Genomic DNA, 27554 nt, shown 5'->3' with positions numbered 1-27554 from the left:
CCAGATTCTGCCAAGTATTTCCTAATTTATTTGGCAATTTCAACATATCTTTTCCATCTGTGGAAAGAACTCTCTTGAGAGGAGCTGGTCTCTGACCTGAAATATAATCGTTCTACCAAATCTATCTCCATTTTCAACTCACTGGAGGAAATCTACAAAGACCAAGTTATAATGAGATGCAACACCTCATCCATTAGTCCAGAGACACAGAATGTATTGAAGATTTCCTGTTTCATTTTTATTGCCAGAGGGATAGAAGTGTGTGGGGGCAGGTGGAGAACATGTCTGTGCATGGTCAGAATCAGATAAGATGAGGAATAAGGGAGGATTTCCCCCTGACTGCCTAATTTTGAGAAGTCACTAAGTTATATGAAGTCTTGTTTTCCTCATTATTTAGATGGGGTTAATAATACCTTCTCTGTCAACCTCAGGGGTTGCTGTGAAGAGCACTATGATGAGGTACTCCACAGTTGGAAACCACAGTCCCACTAGTTAAAAGATGAGTTGCAAAGTCAGATTAAACAACATCACTAGACTTAGGTTACAAAATTGAAAGTACAATTCCACCAACATTTGTTATACTCTGTGGTTTTAAGGAGGACGTGGGACGTGTCTCTCAAGCAACATTGCCAGTCCTGTGCACCCGAGTGGGCAGGCAGGGCCAGTGTCTGATGGGTGAATCTCTGAAGATCAGTCTCATCTGTTGACAACAGTGCAGCATCTCAACAGCCTCAATCTTGGGGTGCTGGGGCTGAAGCACATGTAATAACTTCTATAAATGTCTTACAATCAGTGACCTCCAAACTGAACCTGCCTTCATTTCAGAAGCAAGTTGCTTCCAAGAGAGCACCCGCTGTCATTCTGGAGCTTGTTGGTCCCATCCCAAGGAGCCCATCATTCAGGACAATCTTCAGGGGTTTCCCTTTGTCTGGTGTTCCGTGCTGTTAGGTTGAACAAGATGGTTCTAGATCTCTTATCTGAGGCGGTCCTAGATGATGCTTCCTTCAGAGTTACGAACAGTTTGTACATATAATCTTAACTTTCCCTTCCTTGCACAAAGTTCCTGACCCAGTGCGAGGAGATGAGAGGGAGTTTAGTGGGGTGATGCCAAGTGGCTCCAGGTTTGGTTTTTAGAAATCTCAGAGGGGATAGGGGACAAGGTGAACATTTCTTTCTACCAATGAAGCTCTCCTCAGGCTTGCCCTTGGGGAAGGCAGTGATGCTGGTGCCAGTGGAATGACGCCCTCTGAGCTCTGCAGAGACCCCTCTGGTCACTGGCTGGCAGTTTCTGGCTGAAGGTGCCTTTGTCCTCCTTGTGCCTCTATGCTGAGGTCATCCCTGCAGCCAGGAGTGTTTCCAGATTTAGGGACTATGATGACGTGACACGTGGAGAGTTTAATCTGTCTACTGACCAGGTCAGGGCTTCCCCAGTGGTTAAGCAGTAAAGAATCTGCCTGCCAATGCAGGAGGTGCGGGAGATGTGGGTTTGATCCCTGGGTCAGGAAGATCTCCTAGAGGAGGGCATGGCAACCCACTCCAGAATTCTGGCCTGGAAAATCCCATGGACAGAGGACCCTGGTGGGCTACAGTCCGTGGGGTCATAAAGAGTCTGACACGACTGAGCATGCATGCACACGCTGACCAGCTCAGACTTGAGAGAGTCTCCAGCAAGCATGGGGGAGGCCCTCATTTTCTCACATGGGCTTGTCCCGTCCACATGTGTACCACGTGTTGATTCCTCCCTGGCAACCTGGATCTAAATGGAATCACTTCTCAGTGACCAGAAATGACCCTATTCCAAGATGTGTAGGTTCTTTTCTCTACTAAGTATCTTTTTAGTGGCACCGAGTCCCAAACCATTTTAGCCAAGATACCACGGACAAGTTTCTTAACTTTTCCAGGACTCAGTTTCCTTATTTGACAAATGAGAAAGTAAATCCTGACCCCCATAGCTTTCATAGTTGTTTTGAGAAGAGAAATTCTCAGTCTCTTTATAAGGAGATACTTCAATTTCCCTTGAATCCTATGACCACCAGGGAGAAATGTGTCTTGACAATGAAATGGCAGAAACAAGCATTTCTTTTTCTTTCCCACTTTCAATTCTTATACTGCATTTTTTTTTTCAATTAGGAAAAATCCATCAGTAAATAAATATATATATAAATATATATATGCTACATATATATACACACACCAAAGACCTGCAGAAGGGTCTTCAGGTCGTGCTTTGGGAGTGGCAAGTGCAAAGAGGCAGGAGGGAAACGCCTGAAGGCTTGTCTCCTGGTCTCCTCAGTGAAAGGCCCTTCCCTCCCATCTTTGCCTTCAGGAATAGTCTGCCACCAGGCCTTGGAACTCAAACAGGAAACACGCTTTGGCTTGAAAAAGAAAGAAGCTGGGGGTGTTTTTTTTTTTTTTCCTCTTCCCTTTTTACACAATATTATGACACCGATTTAAAAAATAAATCCCAGGTTCTCTGCTTTCCCTCCCAGGTGTTCACAGAACTAAGAAAATAAATACCACATCTAAGGTGTGCTGTGCACGCAGCTCTGCGGGCTCTTGGAGCCGGCTCTAAACAAGCACACAGCCAGCAGAAGGCTTCGGGAGAACCACTAGTGCCCACTGACAATATGCAGAACCAAGAAGGGAAACACAGCTTTCCACAGCCTTTCTGCCTCCTCAGCTAGTTCAGGGAGAAGCCTGAAGGACAAGTGAGAGACCAGCGTGCAGGTGCCAAGCCCTGCCAAGGGCTGCGCTCTGAGAGTCCGAGGCCGTCCTGTCTCCGCACAGAGGGACCTTTGTGTGAGTTTTCTGGAACACGGGCTCTTTTTCTTGGCCACATCCGACCTCAGCATAGGCAGGAAACCTGCAGCCTGCTCCTTGCAAGCGGCTGTGAGGAAACTTGCAGGGCTGGTGGAAAAAAAGGGGGGTTTCTCCTTCAGTCTCAGAAAGTCCCACTCAAGGCCTTCTGGGAAAGTGAAGCTTGCTGCACGAGCCAGCCACACCCTGGAGAATCCCAAGTCCATTCAAAATGTCCCGCCGGCACTGGCTCTGTGGGGATGCATCCACGGTTGAAACAGAATGGATGAAGCTTTCTTCCTGAAGGGTGGCTTGGCTTCCATTGGCTGGAGAAGAGTTTGGTGTCTGTGTGTGTGCATGTGGATGTGTGCGTGTGTTTCAGTTTCTTGTCTTCTCTCTTGGTTGAACTGGCGTTGGGCACAGTGTCTAGTCCTTTGAACGGCTCTTCCTCCTCAGCGAAAAGAAGCTGCTCTTCTGAGGGGGCCCCATCATCATAGGCGCTTGGTTCTTGTGAGTAATTTTAATCTAAAAGCAAAGAGGGAGAAATGAATTAGTGGCCTGCAAACCCCAGGAGCCTATGGGAGAGTGACTTGCAGAGAGAGGAAGGGAGGCCAGCTTCGAGCTGGAAGGAGCCCCACGCAGAAGGACGACTGTCCTTGAACAGCTTCACAATTGGCAACTGGACCCTGAATGGTGCTGGAAGCAAGGGGCGGAAACGCTGGAGAGAGACAGGTGTGAGCTTCCCACGTGGCGATCAGCTCGCACCTGTCCCATGTCCTTGCTATTCATAGACTCAGAATGTCACAGCCAGAGGAGACCTCAGGGACCATCTCAGTCAAGCCCTCTGTAGGACAGATAAAGGAATGGAGACCCCCAAGGCTCTGCTGAGCCTCAGATTAGCCTAAGGTTGCACAGAGAGGGGCAGAATGGCCAGAGTCCTGCTTTTCCAGTTCCCAGTCTCCCCTGTTCCTGGCCGTTCCTGCCCAAGCATACAGAGACATAAACCAGGAACTCTGAACTGACCTAGGATCTTGAATTTGACCTCTGAACCAATCGCCACTCATGTGGATAGTTTAAAAGTGAGTCTTAGGCATTTCCTCTTTTCTTAGTCTTCTAGGGGAGACCCAACTTTCTTATAAAAGCTTTCTTTTTTTTTTTTACTTTTAGGTTTAATGAGTGTTTTCTCCTGCAAACTTGAAATTTGCAATTGGAAGTAAAAGACACTGGTGAAGTCTTTTTTTCTCTTTCTTGCCAACCTTACCTTTATGGCGTGGCTTCAAAATGCTTGGTACCTATTTGAATGTGGCCTAGTGACACTGATACATTGATACTTGCACTCTCAGTCTATCAACATTTATCAAATAGGAAGATGATGTGGGAACAAGAGGCAATTAGGAAACAAAGACCTGGATTTGGGTCTTAGAACTCCCCCTTCTTTGCTGTGAACTTTTGGACAAATCATTTAACCTTCAAAATCAGTGCCTGCTGAACTGTAAAATGATAGTAACATTTGTTCTAGTTTCCTCACAAAGTTGTTGTGAAGATGAAATGACAGTCAGTGAAAACCCAGTGTAAACAATGGAATGCACCAATTAAAGACTTACCTTATATCGGAGAAGGAGAAAGATGTATGTCAAACAGAATCTGGACACCAAGAGGGAAAAGGGAGGGGTTATGATGAATTGGGAGATTGGGACGGGCATATATATACACTACTGTGTATAAAATAGATAACTAATGAGAACCTATTGTCTAGCATAGGGAACTCTACTAAGTGCTCTGTGGTGACCTAAATGGGAAGGAAATCCAAAAAAGAGGGAGTGTGTGTATACACATGGCTGATTCACTTTGCAGTACAACACTGTAAAGTTGTACAACACCGGAAAGCTATACTGTACTCTAATAAAAATTAATTTAAAAAACTATCAAGAAGAAAAAAAACTATCAAGAAGAAACAGTCTATGAACCTACTCTCAACGGTTTTTACCACCTGTTCAAACGACAGTGTGTGATCCTAGAGAACAACGGAAGAGCTCTTGAAGAGACAGACTCATCAACATGTTTAAATGAATGTAGGATAAACCAAGTGGTGTCAAAAAGAAGGTTCGGTAAGGAATGAGAAGAATCTGAATGCAGCAACTGAGGAAGCATTTTAAGATCTGAAAGGAAGGGAAGAAGATGTATTGGTGAGAGAGAAAGGGAAAGCACTAGGTTGAGGGGCTACATACCAACTGGTTGAGTGTGGACCACAGGATGAGAAGTGAAATCAGGGACACAGGAGGGGCGGCTGGGGTAGGGCTTTACAGGGGAGGTGGCAGAGACTGGGTTTAATATGAGGTAATGGGAACCAGGACAACTTTTTAAGCTGGAGAATTCACTAGGAAAAAAAAAAAAGCTTGAAAGGAATTATTCAATAGCTGTTGTCAGGATGAGCTGGAGTTGGGGAGAGTATGCCTAAGAAGTTCTACTGCAAGCTGGATTTAAATTTATAAGGCCCCAGGTTATGAAAAGAAAAAGATGGGACCAAAAGACGCTGTGGAGAAAGAGCTTAACCTGTGGGAAGGAAGCTTGAAATGACTGTTAGGTTGGTTTCCACCAGCCTGGAGATGTAGGAGGCGAGTAGTAAGTCTCACTGTTTTGGGGTGGTCCCCAGGGGAGCACACCAAGGACACTTCAAGCATCATTTTGCATTCCGTGCCAGATTATGGGCATCGTCTTTATCTCAGAATTCAGGGAAGTGAGATGCAGATGACAGGGGGCCCTGATAGTAGTTATCTGTGGCATGCAATTTAGCCCCCGCTGATGATTTGTGGCACATTTCATTGTGGTAAAGTCTTTTCTCACTCTCTGAGGGGAAAGAGAAATTCATCGTATTCACCTTGGCATTCCCTGAGAAAGCATAGGACTGGTACCTGCTATGGAAGTACTGACTAGTTAGCCCAGCCAAGAAGAACGAGGGCTATCCTGTCAGTGGAGCTGGACGTGCTTGGGGCAGAGCGACAGCTGGTGCACTGCTTACATTTCCCGCTGATGGAGCCCATTTTTTTAAGACCATAGAAGACCTTTGCTTCTCCTTTTTCTCCCTCTAGCTGACCAATTTATTTGCTTGTTAGCACCTCCTGGGCAAAGAGGAGGAAGTGAAACTCAAATCCCTCCCATTTGGGTTTTTAGCAGTTTTGAGAAATGTCTTGATAAGGTAGGAGTTTGGAGATGCTGGGTAATGTGAGGTTTTGACGAGGTTTGTGGATTCTAGTACTACAGAGGTGAGAGGTTAGTATATAGACATCCCTTGGTATCCATAAGGAATTGGTTCTAGGACCCCTGGGGATACCAAAATCCACGGATGCTGGTTTTATACAAGTCCTTTATGTAGGATCGGTATAGTATTTGTGCATAACCTATGCACATCCTGTATCCTTTAAGTCATCTCTAGATTACTTATAATACCTAATGCAATGTAAATGCTATGTAAATAGTTGTAAATACAATGTTAATGTTATTTAAATAGTTCCCAGCACAGAGCAAATTCTAGTTTTGCTTTTTGGAACTTTCTGGAATTTTTTTTCCTGAATATTTTCTATTCAAGGTCGGTTGCATCCAGGATGTGACGCCCATGGATGTGGATGTCTGGATTGTATAATGGCATTTTCTCAAACAGGCAATTTCTTGGCTAACATATGTTAAACAGTCCATTACTTTCAAATTAGTTTATGATCTTTCTTTTTTCCTTCACTACCTTTGATATACACTAGAGTTTCTTAGCACTCTCTTCTGTATTATTGATTTACCTATCCAACATTGGGCCAATTATTGTAGCTATATAACTATTTTAATATCTTGTGGGAAGTTCTTCACAGCTCTTTTATAAAATGCCTTAGCAATGGCATTGTTTTGTCAAGTTAAAAAATTGCATTGGAATTTTGTTTGGGGGGTCCCTTTTAGAAACATGGGATGTGTCTAATTTCAAATCTTTAAAAAAATATTAAGTAAGTCTTGCAGCCTTCTTCATCTATTTTTCACAATTTGTCTTGGTATTTTGTTTTTGTTTGTTGCCATATAATATTTCAGCTTTTTTCTATTATGTTCTTCTGACTGGTTATTGCTTGTATATACAAAAGCTGTTAACTTTTGTCTCTTTCTATATAGCTTCACTGAAATAATTTAACCTATGAGGTTTTCAGCTGATTTTATTAGATTTCTTTTACATATACTACCTACAAATAATGACAGTTTTGAGTCTTTTCCAAAGAGTTATCTAACCTCTTTTCTGCTTCATGTGTTTTGCATTGGTTAGAATGTCCAAATAACATTAGCATATGTCTTATCCACAATTTTAATGAGAATCCTACTACTGTTTTACATCAAGTATTAGTTATTGGTTTAAGAGACATTTTATTTTGAGGAAGTATCTTCCTAATCTGAGTTTTGCAAGAGTTTCTAATCTTTAAAAATCAGAAATGTTGAATGTGATTGAGTATTTTGGGTCATCTATTCATATTACCATGTAATTTTTCTATCTAAACTTCTATTAAGGAGACTTCCTTAGGGAAGGGAATTAACATCCTGCTACACACCAAGCCCATTAATATGCAATACAGTATTATTAACTATAGTTACTCTGCTGTATATTACATCTTCAGGACTCATTTATTTTATAACTGGAAGTTTGTACATTTTTACCCCATTCACCCATTTCACTTACCTTGCCTTCCCTGCTCCCACCTCTGAAAAACTATCTGTTCTCTGTACCTCTGAGCTTGTTTTTTTAAAATCCAAGTTTTAAGTCATCTATTTTTTTTTTTTTACAACTTGACCTCAAAGACAGAAACAAATATTTTAAAGCCTCTCAGTAACTGTCTTTCTGTAAGTTTCTTATATAAATATATATTTCAGAATATACTACATCTATACAGTTTTTCACAGTATAAATTTTGATTCTATTATCAGACAACTAAATTTTTATGACCATTAGATCTCAAAATTGAGTGTAATTTTTATTACATTAAAAGCGACCTTCTTTATTCCACCTTATGCTTTTGGCATGTTGGAAGGTTAGTTTGCCCCAAATTATCATATCTTACTTTTAATTTCTCTATGCTTGATAAAGGATAAGATAAAAAGATATGTCTTTTTGCTTTAGATATATCTCTTTACAAGAAGTGTTATCAATGCATTTTAACCCAATATGGGAGTTTTGTCTTTCTAATAGGGAACATGAGCACATTTATGGTATTTTGTTGTTATCGATATATTTAGTCCTAACTTCTTTTATTTTAATCAAAACATTTAAAATGTTTGCTTGTTTTTCTCTTTTTTGTGCTACACTGATAGGGTTCATAAAATTTAAATTCTCCCAGATTCAGAAGGTGTCAACCCTGTTTTTTAGGTTCAGTAGTAATTATCTAGTTACTAAATTTTTCTTCAGATTTACATTGTTTAATTATCAAAGTGAGGTGAATTATCAATTAGCAAATTTAACATACTTTTACTGTTCCTTCAACAATGTCTCCCATATGCTTTCAGTCTTGGTGAAAATAACTTTAGGTTTGGGATCCAAGTTACAAATGTTTACACTATCTTCTCTTTCAAAGAATGATTTTTGCCATTTGGATTTAGTTGCATAATCATATTTAACAGTTTTTTTCTTCATTCTAATTTGTTGTTGTTCAGTCGCTCAATCATGTCTGACTCTTTACAACCCCATTAGGCTGCAGCACGACAGACTTCCCTGTCCTTCACTATCTCCTGAAGTTTGTACAAACTCATGTCCATTGAGTCAGTGATGCTATCTAACCATCTCATCCTCTGTCACCCCATTCTCCTTTTACCTTCAGCCTTTCCCAGAAGCAGGGTCTTATTTCCAATGAGTTGGCTCTTTATATCAGGTGGTCAAAGTATTGGAGCTTCAGCTTCTGCATCAGTCCTTCCAATGAATATTCAGGGTTGATTTCCTTTAGGATTGACTGGTTGGATCTCCTTGCAGTCCAAGGGACTCTCGAGTCTTCTCCAATACCACAGTCCAAAAGCATCAGTTAAACACTCAGCCTTCTTCATGGTCCAACTCTCACATCCATGCATGACTACTGGAAAAACCGTAGCTTTGACTATATGGACCTTTGTCAGCAAAGTGATATCTCTGCTTTTTAATAGTCTGTCTAGATTTGTCATAGCTTTCCTTCTAATTTAACTGATTTTAATTTTTATCAAACATTCTTCTGTTGCTGTGATGTCCTATCAATAAGCCTTCAATTCTGAATCAATTCACAGTTACTGAGTGCCTTCATTCAGGAAAATGTTTCAAAAAGGGTGTTTTAAACTTTTGGAAGTTTAAGAAGTATTTCTGTTACCTTCTGCTATGGACTGAATTGTGTCCCCTTCCAAATTCTTGTGTTGAAGCCCTAATCCCCAGTGTGACTGCATTTGGAGATATGGCCTTTAAGGAGGTGCTTGCATGCTCAGTCATATCTGACTCTTTGTCACCCCATGGACTGTAGCCCACCAGGCTTCTCTGTTCATGGGATTCTCCAGGCAAGAATATTGGAGTGAAATTGCCATTTCCTTCTTCAAGGGATCTTCCCAACCCAGGGATCAAAACCGTGTCTCCAGCATTGGGTTCTTTACCACTAAACCACTAAACCTCCCTTTAAGGAGGTAAATAATGTTAAACGGAATCATAAAGGTGGGGCCCTAGTCCAATAGGACTTGTGTCCATATGAGAATAGGAAGAGACATCAGGAGTAAATGCACACGGAGAAAAGGCCATGTGAGGACATGGTGAAAGAGCTTCTGTCTGCAAGTCAGGAAGACAGGCCTCACCAGAAAGCAACACCTTACTCTTGGACTTGGAGGCTCTAGATCTATGAGAAACTATGCTGTTTACGCCACCCAGTCTGTAGTATTTTGTTAGGGCAGCCTGAGCTGACTAACATACCTTCACATATGACTGTACACCATAAAATCATTGGGTTTTACTTATTACTTTTTTCATAGTAAGTAGTAATGTCTGAAGGGTGGCGTGGAGAGAGAGCAGGGATAGGAGGAATATTTATCTATCTTAAAACCAGTATTTGGATCTGGAGGAAAGGCAGTCCAGTTTCTAGATATCACTGAGCTAGGTAGCCAAGGGTTTGCTTTCTTCCAGCTTTTTCTTTTTTCCTTTTAGGAGACAGGAGGACTTTGGATAGAGTTTTCTTAATTCAATTCCATCAAGATTATAAATAGTACAAATTCCCTCCATCCGTCACAACTAGAACAAGGCGGTAAGATATTATTAGATTTTGGTATAGTGTATTCATCCTTTTCTTAGACTTCATAGAAACCAAAAGATGGAGGTAAGATTTTACAGAAAAAGTTCTACTTTTGATATCTTTTATAAAAGATGCCATTTTAAAAAGTCTTTGTCTCTAGGGACTAACTTTGCAATTTGTAAAAGTTACACAGAGCAAAGAGTTATAGAAATAAACCTACAATTCAGGTCCAACAGAATTCAGGCCCAGTCTCATGAAAATCCTTTCTCTAATAGAAGATGAATTGATGTTCTGAAGGGCTCCAAATAGCAGGTTCTCAAGGTATCTGAATACTCCCCTAGAGTGAGGAAGCTCAGAAACACAAGTTCTGTCTTTTGAGATTCGCACACTCACAACAGTATTGAGGATGTTGCTAACATCATATTTCAGTTAACACCCTGGGCTCTAAACACCAGGACAGTGGTTTCTCTTCGCCATAGACAGTCTAGTTGGGTTTCTAAGAACAAACTTCTAACAAACTGGTAAGGCAGGGAATGGGGTTGTTCCCTTTATTTTTGTTTGTTCATTTGTTCAATTCTTTACTCATCTTTCAACAAATATTATTGTGCAACTATTACAAAACAAGTACAGTTCTAGGTGCTGGGTAATACAGGTCACAGAAATGCCATAAAGGCAATAGATAACCCATGAGGTTACACTTTTAGGGGAGTTTTCAGGTGATTCCTCAGGGTTGTGGGTACATCTCGGGTGCAGCATGCCTGTGCATTGTGGGGATTCTTCCCCAGGAGCCCGGGTGGTCATAGTAACTAGGTGGAATTCTAAGGTCAAGCATGCAGATTTTGCTTCACATAAGGAAGCCCTTTCTAGTAATTAGGTTTGTTCATTAGTGGAACAGTCTTCCTTTTGGGTTCATAAGTTCCTTGCCACTAGAGCAGTTCAAGCTGAGGCTCTCAAGAATACTGTAGACGAAGCCTCAGAGTTCACCTAGAACTATAAGCTCCTTGAAGACAGGTCTATGTCTCCTTTGGTTTTGGAACTGGTGCCTCCCAGGGCTTGGCTCATAGCACCTAATCAATAAAAGCTCAGCAGGTAAATGAATGGATGGATGAACTAAGTGGGAGAGAAGCTGTGCTGAATGATTTCCCAAAGCCCGTGTAACTCAGAGACTCAGAATTTCATATTAAGTCAGTGCCCCGAAGGGATCCCCAACAAAACTTCTCACCCTCATCTCAAAGATTGGCAAAACTCACCGTGCACGGTGGCTGCATCCAGGGCTCTCCATCCACTTGCATGGGCAGCAGCTTGTTTGTCCTGGAGACCGGAGAACAGAGAGAGCACAGTGGGCTTCTTGGAGTTGGAGAATGAAGGGTGTCCTCACCAGGGAAACAGAAGTGGAGAGTGGAGCCACCTAGGAGTGGTTCTGAAGACTCCTGGGGGGCTTGTTGAAAACAGATTTCTGAGCTCACATCAGGGGTCCCAATGGGGCAGGTCTGGGTCAGGCCTAGGGGTCTGTGTTTTCATAAGAACTATGGACAACTCTGTTGCTCTGGTCCTCAGACTCTATTTTGAAAAACATGGCCCTGAGTGAGCAGTGAAGTCCACAGGAGTCTGGGGAGAAGTGGGCAACAAGTATGGCAGCACAATATCTAAGTGGACCCCTAGGCAAACAACCAGCCAGAGGGCTTGCCCGTGGTGCCAAAAACTCCACTGTGAAAGGGTAAAGGTTATGAAATAGGGAAAGGCCTGGGTTCTATGTTGAGTGAGCAGTTGCATAATGTCAATGAGGTAATGTCTCCTACTTATACGAGGTACAGCTCAGGTCTGAGTGTGTCTTGCCTTGCCCCCAATCCTCAACCATCCCCTCTTTTATCTCCTGAACAACAGTAGACATTATGGTTGCATGGACTGTGGAGCTGGCTTAGCTGGGGAAGGGGGGGGGGGGTCATTGGAAATGTGATCCCCAGGGGTAGGCAGAGGGAAGAGGAGAAAGCCTTATTTTCTTGCTTGGGTCAAGGCTTCTTTGGCTTATGGACTGTTACAGGTGAGAGACAATGGAGAAAAGGTAGGTCCTTTTGGCGGTCTCTGGTCTGGGCGAGCCAGGAACAGTTGCCAGACACTGGCCAGAAAGCCCTCACCTGGGTCTGGCATCTGCCCTGTTTATGAAATTATAAAATGAGGGAGGCAAGCTGTTTTGATGTAGATGATTCTCCAACTGACCCTGAGGATATTTAATAACAAAAACCAATAAACCTAATAATAAAACAAATAATAAAAGGAAAGAGTGGAATTTTGGTTTTGGGGCATGAAGAGATTATGTAGGGAATGCCCAGGGGGCTAGGGCTCCTGACTCAACCCCTGTTTTTATCTGGAAACAGAAAATATCCTCTTTCTTAGACATTTTTCCCCCCCAAATTCTTAGGGAATCAAAATTCTCTGGTCCACATATGTTATGGCTTAGATGTTCTAACAGACTGGACCTACTCGGTGTTAAGAGTCACGGAGAAAGGAATTAAAGAGATTAACTTGGAAAACCGGTTCCAGCAAAACAACAGCCCAAAAGGAAAGAGAAGCAAAGATCTGGGGAATAATAGAAAGGACAGGAGACACAGAGGGAATGAAGAAAAGGGGTTAGTGGGACAGATCGGGGAACAGCTATGGGGACCTCTATGAAGGATGCAGGGTGGCACTAAGAACAGAGTTTCCCCAAAAGAACTCTGAGGACATTTCACCCACGATAAGGTGTAAAAGGGTTCTGTGTTTAAATAACTTTGGGAAACCTGCATATGGGAGTCCCCTCCAGGAGATCCCCAAGACACACTATAAAAATTAAATGGGAAATGGAAAGGAATAAGGACTCTGGAAATAATCATGTGGAGAAAAATCTGTGACTAGTTGCATTTATTAAACAGAAGCAACCCAAAATCAGAAGATCCCCTCCATTAGACCCTATCTCGTAAGGAGCCTGCATTGGCTGACCTATGTGGTCCATACTCTAAAAAATTGTTATCCTCTTTGTCAATTATGATGGGTTTGCTGACATCAGTTTAGCTCTACAAAGGTATATGGGACTGTTTTAATAAAAGTGTTTCTGAGACCACTATCCAAGAATGAGCAGAGTAGAGCATAGAGCCTGGTTTTTGTCAAAGCTGCCCTCCGGCATGCATTGAGCGTTTCAATTTGTGGAGATAAGGAAGGCAAGGAGTTGGATCTCTGGTTCTCTGGACCTCATCTTACAATCCTATTTCTAGAATTTCATCAATTCATTTTAAGAGAGCAGCAAGCTGGTTGTGGTGGGACTCTCCAGTTGATGTCCTAGATGGCTGTTATACCTGGTTTGGAAAGTGGTCTCCAAAGGCATTCTCTATAAATGTTATTGAACTTCTACCCCCACCTTGCCCCCACACTCTGACCTGAAATCTAAAGAGGGCTTTCACGCTGTTATCTGTAGGAATATTCAGGGATGTGGGGAGACCGGTGGGGTGGGGGTGGGGGTGGGGGCGGGGGCGGGCTCAGTGATGAGGAAACATACCTGATGGAGACAGAGGAGCACTGGGCTAGCCTCCTGCCTGCACTCTTCAGGCCAGTGTAGATCTGCCCCATTTCCATGGCTCCCTCTAGCCCCACCACTTCAAGAAGCTGGTCACTGAGGTCTGTAGAGTGAGACAAGCAGAACCAGTGCATACACATGTCTCTGTTCCCCAGTGTGGTTTGGGCCAGAAGGTCTAGTCCCCAGATGGCCAACCTAGAATTCTCAATATCCCACCAAATTTGGTGGGAGTTTGGTCAGCTCCCACCAAACAGCATTCTCACCCTCATTCTGAATAGGGCATTTCCCCAGAAGTCAATAAACGTACCTTTTCATAAACAGAAACCTGGTTCCAGTGAAAAAAGGTTTTGCTCCAGATTGCATGATCATGCATGCAACGAATAGGGTGACATATCCAGAAGTTTCTTCAAAAGCAGAGTAACGTAAAAGATGAACCATCTGTTTCTGAAATACAACCCCCCCCACCCCGCCCCCACCTTGCAGCTAAAGACACACTGGTTTGGGATTAAGATAGGAAGGAATGCTGATGAAGGTCATTAACGCGAGCTGGATCAGGTTTCTCTTCCCTGAATGCCTGAATAACATCTTGGCCCTACTGACGATGACTGATGCTTAATTAACTTCAAATTTGGCCTGCGGTAAGCCAGTGGTGAGCCAACCTTCTTGGACATCCTTGGGGGAAGTCAGTGACCTCTTTCAGGACACCAGGTGCCTAATCTGAGCCAAGGAAAAGAATATTTCACCTACAACAGATTATCCTGGGTCCAAAGTACAAAAAGAGGCACAGAAAATATGAGTCTCAGGCTCAGAGTCACATAGGATCCACGGCCTCCCACAGTGGCAGTTGCTTCTGATTCAGCACCTAGAAGAGGTCCTTTCTTTCCAAAGTTCCTGGGACTTGGACTGTGCCTGTCCAACTTCTGGGGAAAGCAATGGCAGGATGAAGGTCTGATGTTGGCCCAAAGACTCATTTTTACAACACAACTTTTACTTACTTAAAACAGAAGCAAAATAAAAAGGCAGATTCTTTAAAAGCTTCCATTCCTCCTTTGCCTACCAAAGCAAGTGTAATTCTCTCATAGTTTGTGGCTAATCACTAACATCCTACTAATATTCACAAAGTAGAAAACTGTTCTATGTTAATGTTTTGCTTCTTTGACAGATGGCTTCTGTCTTCTAAGGTACTCATGCTCAGTCACTTCAGTTGTGTCTGACTCTTTGTGACCCCATGGACTGTAGCTCGCTAGGCTACTCTGTCCGTGGGATTCTCCAGGCAAGAATACTGCAGCTGGTTGCCATGCCCTCCTCCAGGGAATCTTCTCCACCCAGGGATCGAACCCACATCTCCTGCATCTCCGGCATTACAGGCGGATTCCTTGCCGCTGAGCCCAAGGATGTCCAACTGGGGAAGCCCATCTTCTAAGATGTCTCCTGGTATAATGTGCTAGTGTTTATTAAGACTGGCAAGGAGATCTTTGGGTTTGTGTTTAGAAGACTATTTTTTACAAAACATTCTCTTGACAAATATACTTCTTTTTTACATTCATTTCATTCTTTCTACCAATTTTTATTGAATACAAATTGTGTGCAGGACACTTTTCTAGCTCTTTGGAACTCAGCTTGTAAGAGGTGTAAGATCCAATATGGGAGGTAAGACATATATACAAATAGTCATGTATATAAACATTTAAAATTATAAACAGATCATAGGAAAAATGTTCTGTTAGAATGGAAGCTTTAATGGAAGGAGCTAAATATATCTTTCCCAAAGTTAATGAAATCCTGTATTTGACTTTATGGATATTCTTCTAATGAAGACAGTTAAACTATTGGGCTGTCCACAAATGTGTAAACATTGCTAAAGTTTGCTAACCTACTGATGATAACTGATGAATATCAGCTGCCAACAGATACACAAACTGTTAGTCTCTCTGTGATGGCACAGAGGTTGCCTCCTTTATACCCACTGACACTCCCATTTTTCTTCTCTGGTACTCCTTTTTTTCACATGTGTGAAAAGATACCGTCTCCTTAAACCCTCCCTCTCATTTGGACTTTAACAAGAAGCCACAAAAGGGCAAAGTTTGTTTAGGAGAATGCTCCAGGCTCTTTTTAAGGAGTTTAGATCCAATAAACAGCGAATGTCTAAGCCTCCAGTCACTTAATTAATTCCCTTCTTACCCAAGCGTGTTGAATAACCATTGGATAGTTTAGCTTACTGTGTCATTTTACAGTGTCTGTGATATCAAGAAGGGTTGTGAATGAGAGAAGGAGGAGGGGGAGGGGGAGGAAGAATAGGAGGGGGAGGAGGGAGGAGAGAGAGTGGGTTTAGGGGTGAGGAGGGTGGGGGAGCTGTACTGGGGTAGGAAAAAGGAGGACAAAAGAGAGGCAGAAGTTTCTCTGTTGGCAGAGAGACAGATGTCTTTTAAAATGTTGCTCTCTGTACCAGGCTTTGGTGTCTGACAGTGCTGTGATAGTTGAATGTTTTCCCTCCTTGAAACATTCCCTGGTAACAAAATGTTCTAAGAAGCAGGGGACTTAATAGACTCAAGTGTTTCAGCTTTTACAATGTCTTGGTCTTTTAACAAATTTTCCTGTTGAATGGCTTTAACTGGAAAAGTTGTTATCACTTCCCACACATTACCTTGCAGCTATCACTTCCCACACATTACCTTGCTTCCTGGCTCTAGAAGAGATGTAATACAGGCTGATCTCATCAGTGTGGTGGGTGGGTGGGTGGGGGGCAGGGGGTTTACACAGATGTGGGACTGGGAGGCGGAGCGGGGATAAATGTAGGAGAATGGGCAAGGATCTTATTATACTTTTTGCCACTCTGCCTTTGACTCTGAATTTTTCCTGGCATGAAGAGGCTAGGATGATTCCTGTCTGCTACTGCAGGAAGATTGACTGCTCTTCTGTTTCTCTACCATTGCCTGACTGATCTTTCAACTTAAAATGCCTACCAGGAAGTTCTGAGGTAAAGAAATATATTTAACTCTGCTTGCCAAACCTGCTGGACCATGAGACTCTTCTTTTGTGTGACACCTATAAACAGTTTTGTAGGTATCTATGGTCATTTTCTTTGGAACAAATTTTGGGAAATTCTGGCATCACTTAATTCCCTGTACTTCCTTTAGCACACAGATACTTATGCAGAAACTAAATCTGGAGTTAAAAATGAAACAGAAACAGAGTTACAAGTCAATGACCAAGCACACAGAACATTAATGTTCAGAACATAGAATCCAGGACATCTGCTATACCAGGGTCTGTTTTACCTTGTTGCAATGTGCTTAGTCAAGTCGGACTCTTTGCGACCCCATGGACTGTAGCCCACCAGGCTCCTCTGTCCGTGTGGATTCTCCAGGCAAGAATACTGGAGAGGGTTGCCATGAGCTCCTCCAAGGGATCTTCTCAGTGCAGGGATTGAATCTGGGTCTCCCACATTGCAGGTGGATTCTTTACCGTCTGAGCCACCAGGGAAGCCCAAGAATATTGGAGTGGGTAGCTGATCCCTTCTCCAGGGGAACTTCCCATCCCAGGAATCAAACCAGGGTCTCCAGCATTGCAGGCAGATTCTTTACCAACTGAGCTACCCGGCAAGGCCACTGTTTTACCTCAGGTACAAATGATTCAAAGAGTGGTTTTTGGCAATTCATATCATCTCTATATTGTTTCTATACTCGTCAAGTCACTCATATTTAAGATGGAATGTCTGTGTACCTTAGCAAAACAGGAGTGCATTAATTCACTCGTTTAACAGTTACTGAGTGACAACCATGTGCCAGACACTGTGTTAAGAACTGGGAATACAAAATGTTCTACTCTTCAAGGACTCTTAGCCAAGAGGGAGAAAGTGTTAGGTATAGAAAATGTTGTGAGTAAACTACAGGAAGAAGGATGCCTGAGTAACTGATTCTGGGCAAGGTATGGAAGGAAGGTTCCACAGACTTTAAGGAAGGTCTTGAAGGATGAGTGTCAAGATAATTTGCTGGGTTAAGAAGAAAGAAGGACATTTCAGGGAATGGGATGATTATGCGTAGGGCTGGATAGTCACTGGATGCACAAGAAAACTAATTTAGCAATAAACTCACTTGGCAGTGTCACTGGAAAATATAAAAAGGTATTTCTACCTAATTAGAATTACTATTTAGAGATTTGTTTTTCTATAAAACTATCAAAAGAGGGTCTCTGGGCTGGGCACCAACTTGTTGTAACCATAGAGCTAGGTCTTTCAGCACTTTTCTTGGTGACAAAGCATTATGCCCAGTTCTGTGTGAAGCAAACGCTTACCATATGCTCTCCAAGAAAGAATAAAGATGAAGAATGGGAACATGGGATTAGGAGAAAGTGGAAGCAAAGATGGAACAGCATGGGCAGCCATAGTTGTTCCAACCTGGCTCATCTGATTCAGCCTCCAGTATAGGATTTTATAAATGCACAGCTGCTCATGTCACACCCATGGCAAAAACTCTTCAGGGGCACCAGCCATGATACCAGGTGCTGGGAAGGAAAGATGAAGTGTGCATTCTTTGACACCTATGATCAGAGTATAAACCGGAAGAAAAGTTTTTAGAAGTTTGGTAATGAGTCTAAAACTTTCATACTGTTGAGTCATTTCTTTCTTGATACTGATCACAAGAACATTGACAAAACCTAAGTCCATTCAGCTATGAATATTGTGGCATCATTTATTACAGTGAAACTTCTCCCTCTCCCATTTCTATGTTTATGAAAATGGCTAAATTATATGGTATCACACTATAGAACTTTACACAATTATAATGTTTACAGATTTATATAACACTAAATATGTATATATTATAATTTTAAGTGTGAAGGCAGAATGTAAACTTCTACAGCATGTTCTCAACTATATAAGAACGTGCATAGCAGGAAACAAATTCCCCCAAAATCTTAACAGTTGTGAGTTCTGGGTCATTAGATTAAAAGTGATTATTTTCTGCTTGATGCTTTCCTAGTTATTCTGCATTTTCTAAGTAGGTATTACTATTTCAATTTAAAAGTCATTTTAAAATGCCTATCAACTGCCATTTATACTTGGAAAGATGTAAGTTTCCTTACTTGATGCCCAAGACCCACCCCCATCTGGCAAAACGCTGCCTCTGTAGTGTTTTCCTGACATTGTAGGGCAAGTTCCTGCTCCAGACACACACAACATGAAGCTCCCCCATAAACCTTACTGTTTCCCTCTCTTCTATGCTTCTACCTCTGCCATATCCCTGCTTGAAACACCCTCTTTCATTTTTACTTGTCCATCCAAACTTGGCTCGAGTGCCATCAACTTCAAGAAGCCTCCTGGACTTCCATGCCTGCAGTCAGATTTAGATATTCCTCCTCAGATTTTCCCAGGTAGACATCAAAGGAAGAACAGGGTGCTGTATTGCTGTGGGCAAGAGATGGCTGCAGTAATTAGATTTACGTTGAACAGAGAAGGAGACGATGGACTAGGCAAAAAGGAAAAAGGCAAGTAAGAGACTGGATGAGTTCCAGGGGCAGGTGTTCTAAGACGGGTGGGAAGATGTGTTGCAAGTGGTGCTAGTATGACACATTCTACCTGTGGCCCCAGTGGTGGCAGCCGAGGGAGAGGGTTTTGATGGAGATCAGAGTCAAGGAGAAAAGAGGCTAGGTCAGTGGCTCCTCAACTTTGCTGCATGTGAGAATTACCTGGGGGGGGGGGGGTGGTATTTAAAACTAATGATGCCTAGGTTTCCCCTATACCAGTTAAATCAAAACATGTGGACCTCCTATTGTATAGCACAGGGAACTATATTTAGTATTTGTAATAACCTCTAATGGAAAAGAATCTGAAAAAAATATATATATACATGTAATGAATTACTGAATCACTTTGCTGTATACCTGAAACACGGTGAATCAACTAAACTTCAATGAAAAATAAAGTGTGAGCCTGGAGCAAGGCATCAGTATTTCCTTTTAAAGATCCTCAGGTGATTCCAAAATGCAAACAGTTTGGGAACCCCTGGGCCAGGTTGCCGGGTAGATCATTCCCAATGGGCCAGTGATTCTCAGAATGTGGCTGTTTCCAGGGGAGGCCGAGCGGCAGCACCAGCCTCACCTGGAAACTTGTTAGAAGCGGAAATCCTCAGGCCTCACCCAGACCAACCAAATCAGAAACTCAAGGAGCTGGGCCGGGCGGTCTGTGTTCTAACAAGCCCTCTGGAAGAGTCTGAGGCACACTCAAGTTGGAGGACTTGAGCCTCAGGCAATAAAACTGCCCCAAACATACGCAGGAGTTGGCGTGAAGAAAAATGTAAACAAGTTACTTCCTGACTGCTTTGATCCACAGCTTCCTCACTCTGAAAAGAAGTTAGGAATAATAATACTGACCTCAAAGAGTGGTTATGAGATTGAATGGCAGGGGTGTATGTGAAAGCGCCTGGCACAGAGTGAGCTCCAAAAATATTATCAATTTTGCTTTCCTTTATGTCACATCCACCCTCCCAACTCCCAATTCTGTCTACCTCAGAGCTGTGTACAAAAGTGCACACATTCAGGATAAAACACATAAGGATAAACACATTCAGGATAAGTCCACATATTCAGGATAAAACACATTTAACAATCTGCAGGGTTCCTCATGGTTTCACACGTCCACACAAATGCCATAATTCCAGTTGAGCTTTAGCTGAACTGGGAGTCCTGCTCCAGCTGTTTTTCCTCCTTTAAACTCTTCCCTGACTGCTCCTTTTCCCACTTCTTCCATCTCAACAGTCCCAGTTTGCTTTTCTAAAGACCTGCCCGCAGGTGGGAGGAGGGGCTGGAGCTCAGTACTGACAGGCAGATGCTAGCAGAGTGCTCATATTTAAGGGGCACGTCTTCCCTCTTCAAACTCTCTGGAAGCCCAAGGGACAACGTCTTAGTTCTCAGTGAGGCATGCGAGGTCACTCTCTATCTGTCCCTGTTCCCAGCACAGAAATGCCTCTGCCTGGAGAACACACACTCACCCTCCTGCATTACCCCAGGCAGCATGCATTTTTCCCTCTCCTGTGTTTCCCTCTCCTCGTTGGATCTCACCCAACGACACCTGTCTCTGTACACATCACTCTCCCAACCCCACTGAGAGATGAAGGCTGGGAGATAATATTCTCATTTTATCTTTGAATCCTTAGCAACCTGCCCAGGCCTCGGCATACAGAAGGCCCCCATTAAGTGCTTGTTGAATAAATTGAATAAGAGACATGTTTTGGTGCCAAAGACTTTGACAAGTTTAGCCTGAAAGAGGAAAATGATGATGATTAATAATAATGATAAAACAACTTGCCTAGATGGAAACGGTAACATGCTCTCCATGCATTAACCCATTTAATCTGCATACAGCGATGACCCAGTCTGGTTTTCACCTCTCTTCTTTGGTGAATAATTTTTATGTTCATTCTCATCTTGGCTGCTGGTTCACACTAATGAAAATTCAGTCCTTTAAGATGTGAGGGATATGTGAGTGTCATGATTTGGGCTCCTTGCCTGTGGGGCCCTAGAGAAGCATGGGAGATCTAGCAAGGCTTAGCAGGATGCCTTGCTACTGTCAATCTCACTGCCAAACCACTTCCCCCTTCCATCAGCACGAAGGTCTAAGGATTGCCATGGACCACCCTGGGAATTAAGCAACCCTCAATGGAGGTGTTGAAACTCTGAGTATGTGATGGCACCCAGAGAGTTTCTGAAACATCCCATCCCAGTGGTGAGGAAGGCTGCGCATACCCTATGGTGGCTGTGTGATGTAATAAAACTTGTGGGCTCGGCCCCCTTATGTAGGTTACAGCAGCACAGGTTGACTGAGGTGTTAGGATTCCAGCCCAAAGTAAGGATGGACACGGATCAATTCAGTGGGTAACATTCATCAGCTGATGCTGATCTGAAGCTCTGACTGACAGGTCTGTGTGTCTGATTAATTCAAAATGCAAAAATGTGTCACTACTACATACCTGGCCTCTGACAGACAAATATGGAGTCACAGGATAAAGGAAGAAGGCTGAGACACTCTGCACAAGTTCTTGAGTTTGGGGCTAACAGCTTGATGGCTGTGTCCATACAGGCAGGGTGTTTGTTTTCTGAGTCTGTTCTTTCGCTTGGGGTGCCACAGGCTGAATGGCTTATACAACACACATCTATTCTTTCATGGTTCTGGAGGCTGGAAGGTCAAGGTCAAGTTACACCTTGCACCTTGCAAGGTTGGCTTCTTCTGAAGCCCCTGTCCTTGATTTACAGATGGCCAGCCCCCACCCCCGGCTGCCTCTTCACATGGCCCTTCCTCTGTGCACCCCCAGGGCCTCTCTCTGTGCCCAAATGTCCTCTTCTTATAAGGACACCAATCAGACGGAAATAGGGCCCTAACTGCCCATTTAAACTGAATCACCTCCAAATACAACTATCTCCGAATACAGCCACGTTCCAGGGTACTGGGAATTGGGGCTTCAACATATGAACAAAATTCCCCCCACGATGTCCCTGCCCATAAGAGGGACAATAATAAAACCTTCATCGTGGGTTCTTTTGAAGACTAGAGAAAGAAAGAATGTGAAGGGTGTGCAGTAAAACAGCAACTAGAAATGTCCCTTATCACGGGTTACTGAGAAGCCGATGCGCAGGGGGAGGGCGGGTGTGCCATCTTCTCACTCTCCTCAGAAAGAAGGGATGAACCTGCCTTGCGGTTCAGCCCCCACCGTCTAGAAGGTGAGTGGTAGCTGGCAAGCTCGACCCGCCAAGACTGTGTCAGGGGTCACCTTGGGCTCCCCTCCTGCCACCAAATTTCCGTGAAGATAGGCCACACACCCTGGGAAGCTCAGGAACACTGAGTCCCACAGAGCTGGGCATGGACCAGCCCACCTAAGCTGCCCACTGGGTCTGGTCTGTGAAGATGAGAGGCTGCTCCCAGCTAGAGAGCTTCAAAGCTGGCTTTGAAGCATGGCGGCCTGAAAATGGGCTGGGGGTGGGGAGACGGAGATGGAGGGGACTTTGGGACTTCCCTGGGCACGCGAAGGTGAGTAAGTAAAGAAGGCTGTCAGTTACCTTCCATGTTCCCCCTTTGTCTTTCACAGCACCAGGCCTCAGGTATCCCAATCACAATTTATCTGAAGGGTAATCTGTGACCTGTGCTTTCCCTAGAGATTCTAAGTCAGACCCGGCATAAAGGAAGACGGGCCCCATGCTGGCAAATGGAATAGGTAAGGGGCTCACCCCTTGGCCTAGAGAAGGGAATGGCAACCCACTTGGGTATTCTTGCCTGGAGAATCCCATGGACAGAAGAGCCTGGTGGGCTACAGTCCATGGAGTCATAAGAGTCGGACACGACTGAGTGACAGTATGTCATGTCACCCCCTGGCCTTCTGTAAACCCAGTGTGAAGAACATGCCACTGGGCCAAAGTGTGACGCACAGAGCAAGGACTTTAGACAGACTTGGCACTCACTAGTTCTATTACTTTGGGACAAGTCACTTAGCTCCTCCAAGTCTTTTTATCAGGAAAATATAGATCTAATAAGCACTCTGGCAGGATTGCTGTAAGGTTTAGAAGTGATGCCATCCAGGGCCTGCACAGAGAGCATGAAGATTGCCCTCAAAAAACAGGGGCCCATTCCTGTGATTTTAGGTTCTTTAGAAATGGATGTTCTCAGGAAACTGCCTTTGCTACATAGTAAGTGTGTGGCCTTTTGCAGATGGTAATTAATGTAACCCAGAGAAGACAGTGCAGGAGGAGGAGATGGAGGGGGAGGAGGGGAGTCAGAGGAGGAGAAGGGAGGGGGAAGAAGAGATGGCGGAGGGGGAGATGGGAGGGTATGAAAAGGAGGAGTAGGTGCTGAGGGAGGGAGGCGCAGAAATACTGTGACCTTGAGATTTTAGGGTGACTGTCCTTCTGGCAAGAGAAGCATCCCCTTTTCAACTTCTTTTACTTTAAGACAGGGAGGTTTTTACTTGTAAATGAGTGTCTTAGTTCCTGTCCCTCCCCTGTGCATATGCACGTGTATGTGTGAGATACAATTTCACAACGGTCCAGGTGACTGTCCCTTGTTTCTGGGCTGAGCAATGCGGTGCGGAGCCTTTCAGTCATGGCTCTGTCACTCCTGGTCCAGCCAGGCACCCCTCCTGATGGGCATTTCCTTGATGCCCTCGTCACACTGGCTGGCAGCTGTCTTCTACTCCCAGCGGTCCGTAAAGCACCATCAGGGCGTAAAAGTGGCCAGAGGGTATTGAATGGTCTTGGACTGTGGATAACCCAGATGGAAACGGGAGGGAAAAGCCTCCCAGAGCCACTGCTTTCCAAGGAGCAGAAGGGCTGCAAGGTGGAAGGGAGAGGAGATGTGTTGGCCCCGCAGGCAGGGCTGGGTTTCTGCCTCTGCTCTGGGGGTCTAGTTGTGTGACCTTGGGCCAGTCACTTTTCTCCTCTGGGCCTCTGTTCCCTTGATCAGGGGCAAGGGCATTCTATCCTGAGTGTTAGTTTGAGCTCTTCTAACAGGTGGAGGCTGGGGTTTCTGCCTGGCTGGCCGCAGGCCTTGCCATTTCTCACACTGTGCATAAGACAGAGCATTCTGTGCAGCTCTACACGGAGACAAGAGGAAGAGCGAGTGTGGACTCACAATGGCCTTTGTCACTGGTTCCTAAAAGCCTGTCTGTGCGGTGGGACAGGGAGGGAGGAGGGAGGGACAGGGCCTCCATTCTGTGTGGCGTTCCCCTCTCTGGTTTGGCTGGGCTCTGGTGAAGGCTCTGCACATTGGGTAAGGGGGCTTCTTATCCCCTCCATGCCTCAGGGCAGGTGCTTCAGAAGGGGAGGGCAGCATGCTGGTGGAGTCGTTGTGTGGTGGGAGATTTCTCCAGAAGAAAGGGTCTCCCCAAGTGGCTCTGAGGTGAGGGTCTGACATCATGGCGGCAAGAAAGACCAAGAGTGAGAATGTCTTTTAAGGCTTGGGAGGCGGTGGAACTATAGGAATCTTGAGCTGGTGCTTCCAATGACAACAGGAAGAAAAGGACCAGTACTGGGTACAGACTCTAAAGCAGGCCTAGAGCTTTATAAACATTACTGTTTTTAATCCTTGTGGCAACTCTGTTGGGTAGAAACTACTATCCCAACATAAAAAAAAAAAAAATCTTGAGGCTCAGAGAGGTTGAAAAACTCACCTAATGTCACAGAGCTGGCATATGGTAAAGCTGGAATTCAAACCAAGGCCTGTCTGACATAAAAAACAAGCTTCTAAATAAAGGATGCAAAGCAGAGACCAAATGTCTCGGCAGGCTGGAGTGTCTGAGGGCAGGGGACGGGGCGTGTAGTGGGGTAAGCCTCTCCCTGGCTGCTCTTGGGGGGGAGATTTCTTGGCAACACAGTCTTGTTAAACGGAATGCCGAAGCTGAAATCCCAATTGGTGTGTGACCTGGCATTACTATGCCTACTGAGCTCAAGAAGCTTCAACTCCACATTCAGTGTCTGTAATAGAATAAATCAGTCAGTGGTGAGATTTTCCAGTTCAACTCAAGCCCGAGTCTCAGGCATGACACACACGAGGTACATTACAGAGAACGACACCTACTGAACTAATCACAGCTCAGAGGGACGCACATACCCAGAAGAGCAAAGCTAGAGGAGAGTTGTGACTCTCTGGTTGTTGGGTCAAGTGAAAGTGAAGCGGCTCAGTCGTGTCCGACTCTTTGCGACCCCATGGACTGCAGCCTACCAGGCTCCTCCGTCCATGGGATTCTCCAGGCAAGAATACTGGAGTGTGTTGCCATTTCCTTCTCCAGGGGATCTTCCCGACCCAGGGATCGAACCCAGGTCTCCCGCATTGCAGGCAGACATTTTAACCTCTGAGTGACCAGGGAAGCCCTAGACCAACCAGAAATGCAGGTGGTGGGGGAGGGTATTGTGGCATGGGAGGAAAGAATGCCAGGTTTGGTATACTTGGACGTGGCTCTAGTCCCAGATTCACCAATTAGTGTGGCCTTGGACAGGTCAATTAATCTCCCTGGGCCTCATTTTTCTAATTATAAAGTGTCTCTCAGGGATGCTGTAAGGGATTAAAATGAGATGATGAATGCAAAATATTTCTAGCAGCATTGAGTGCTAATTTCAAGTAGGTATTTAACAAGTGTTGGATGAACTGTCCTGAAAATGGGAAGAAGTGGGTGCTGGCTGCAGGTGGAAGACACAGGGCCCTGCTTAAGACATCCATTCTACCAACAGCAGCCACTGGGAGTGGGGAGGGCTCTGAAGTGGAGGCAGACAGGAGAAGGCTGAGCTTGTGGGCAGAGGAAGCTGGGACTCCGTTGGGTAGTGTTCCCTTTGTTTGTCTCCCAATTCCTGCTGACTTTTATCCATTCTTCCTCTTGTGCCACTGACTCTCATTCAAGGCCTTAGACCTGTGAGCCTGTACTCTGCACCAGCCTCCTAACTGGACCTCTTGCTGCCAGTTCCTTTCCCTTTCTTCCAATACATACTGTGTGCTGCTTTGTCATTCTATTGCTCCTGGCTTAGAATGCTTCATCTCTTCCTGTTAGTCAAAGGATCACATACTCAAAGGCACATTACTCAAAGGCTTTTACCAGTCTTCCCTTTGCTATTTCTAGGTGGTAATGCCCTAGCCCATGTGCCTCTTTTCTCATTCCAACTTTTCAAATCCATTCCAGCTTGAAGTATTGGCATATATACATTCTACTTTGTTCATTCATTCAGTCCTTCATCAAATATTTATTGATTGCCTCCAAGGTCCCTGGCACAGTTCTGGGCAGCTGGGGACTGAGTTCCTAAGGAATGTCCCTCCTATTCTTACCCACCCCCACTCCAATGATACTGTTCTGGCCTATCATGCCAGTGGTAACTTGGTGGTTCTATATGTATTTTTAACATGAGATTGGGAAGTATTGGAGGTCAGGTCCACATCTTCATGCTGACACCCTCTACAGCATCTGGAGCATTCAGTACTTGAAGGCAGGTTGGCATCTGGTTCTATTGTGTATTGTCTTCATTCTTGGGACAGTCACTTAACCTCATTAGCCTCAGCCATTAAATGGATTAAGAAATTAAATAGGCAACAGCTTGGCCTGTAAATATGTGCTCAGTAAATAACAGCCCAATACATTTTTATTGATTAATTAAGAAGATAAAGCACTTCTCACATGCCTTAGACACAGATCAAGAAGCATCGTTATGCAAAGCGTGTGGCCAGCATGGAGTCTTGCTGTGGGTTGGGTCTTAGGAGCTGCCAGGTATTAAAGCTGCTACAGGGGAACAGAAGCTGGTATGTGGGTCAAGATGGGGCAAGCAGAAGAGGGAAAAATCTACAATGTCTAGGCCTGCCAGAGAGCCGGTCTAGAATTTTCTTCTGCAAGTGAAAAATGAAAGGTTCTTTCGTTCTATTTTGAGCAGCAAATCTCCAAAGGCAGGAATTCAGTTGGAGTTTAACTCCAACTTGAACCTGTGTGAGCAAGTTTCCCTCTGCAGAAGGGGAACAGCCTCTGGAGGCCCAATTCTGCCTCCCCTGCCCCTCCCAGTCTTGGCAGGGAGTGGGTGGGAGGAGACACAGCTAGAGGCAGAGTTCTCTTGATTCACAAGTCAACTGGGAAAGAATGAGGAATTGCTTCACTAGAATTTCTAGTAAATGTGGGTTGGGTCAGGGACAGGCAGAAATGGGGAGGATGGGATGGGTTCTCTGGTGTGTGTAGAAGCAATTCTATGTTTGAAAGACTACAACTTGGGCTCCAGTCCCAGGTCCACCAACTTGTGTCACCCTGGATGGGTCAATTAACCTCCCTGGGCCTCACTTTTTCTAATCTGGAAATTTCTTTTTGGCATTCTCAGCAGGGGCAGCCAGCCCCACCAGTGCAGTACTTCTCAATCTGGAGCAAGCATACACCACCAGGGGATCTTGCTGACGGGCAGATTTGGCTTCAGGAGGTCTGGCCTATATTCTGACACTCTCAGGTGATGCCTTTGATGCT

General features: G+C 44.3%; 1 protein-coding gene across 3 annotated transcripts in view; it reads right to left on the bottom strand.

The window, feature by feature from the left end:
- Positions 1-214: 214 nt before the first annotated feature.
- Positions 215-27554, bottom strand: part of DGKG (diacylglycerol kinase gamma) — a 211674-nt gene continuing 184334 nt past the window's right edge. For all 3 annotated transcript variants that reach the window (XM_043473481.1, XM_043473483.1, XM_043473480.1), the window contains 3 exons: positions 13573-13693; positions 11294-11354; positions 215-3321 (listed from right to left, as the gene is read on the bottom strand). In XM_043473481.1, coding sequence (XP_043329416.1) covers positions 3223-3321; positions 11294-11354; positions 13573-13693 — 281 coding nt within the window. In that variant the 3' untranslated portion in view covers positions 215-3222. The remainder of the gene's footprint in view (positions 3322-11293; positions 11355-13572; positions 13694-27554) is intronic.

The sequence above is a fragment of the Cervus canadensis genome, chromosome 7, assembly GCF_019320065.1.
Source record: "Cervus canadensis isolate Bull #8, Minnesota chromosome 7, ASM1932006v1, whole genome shotgun sequence".
NCBI lineage: Eukaryota > Metazoa > Chordata > Mammalia > Artiodactyla > Cervidae > Cervus > Cervus canadensis.
Note: the sequence above shows the minus strand (reverse complement) of the source record. Positions and strands in the feature narration are given on the sequence as shown.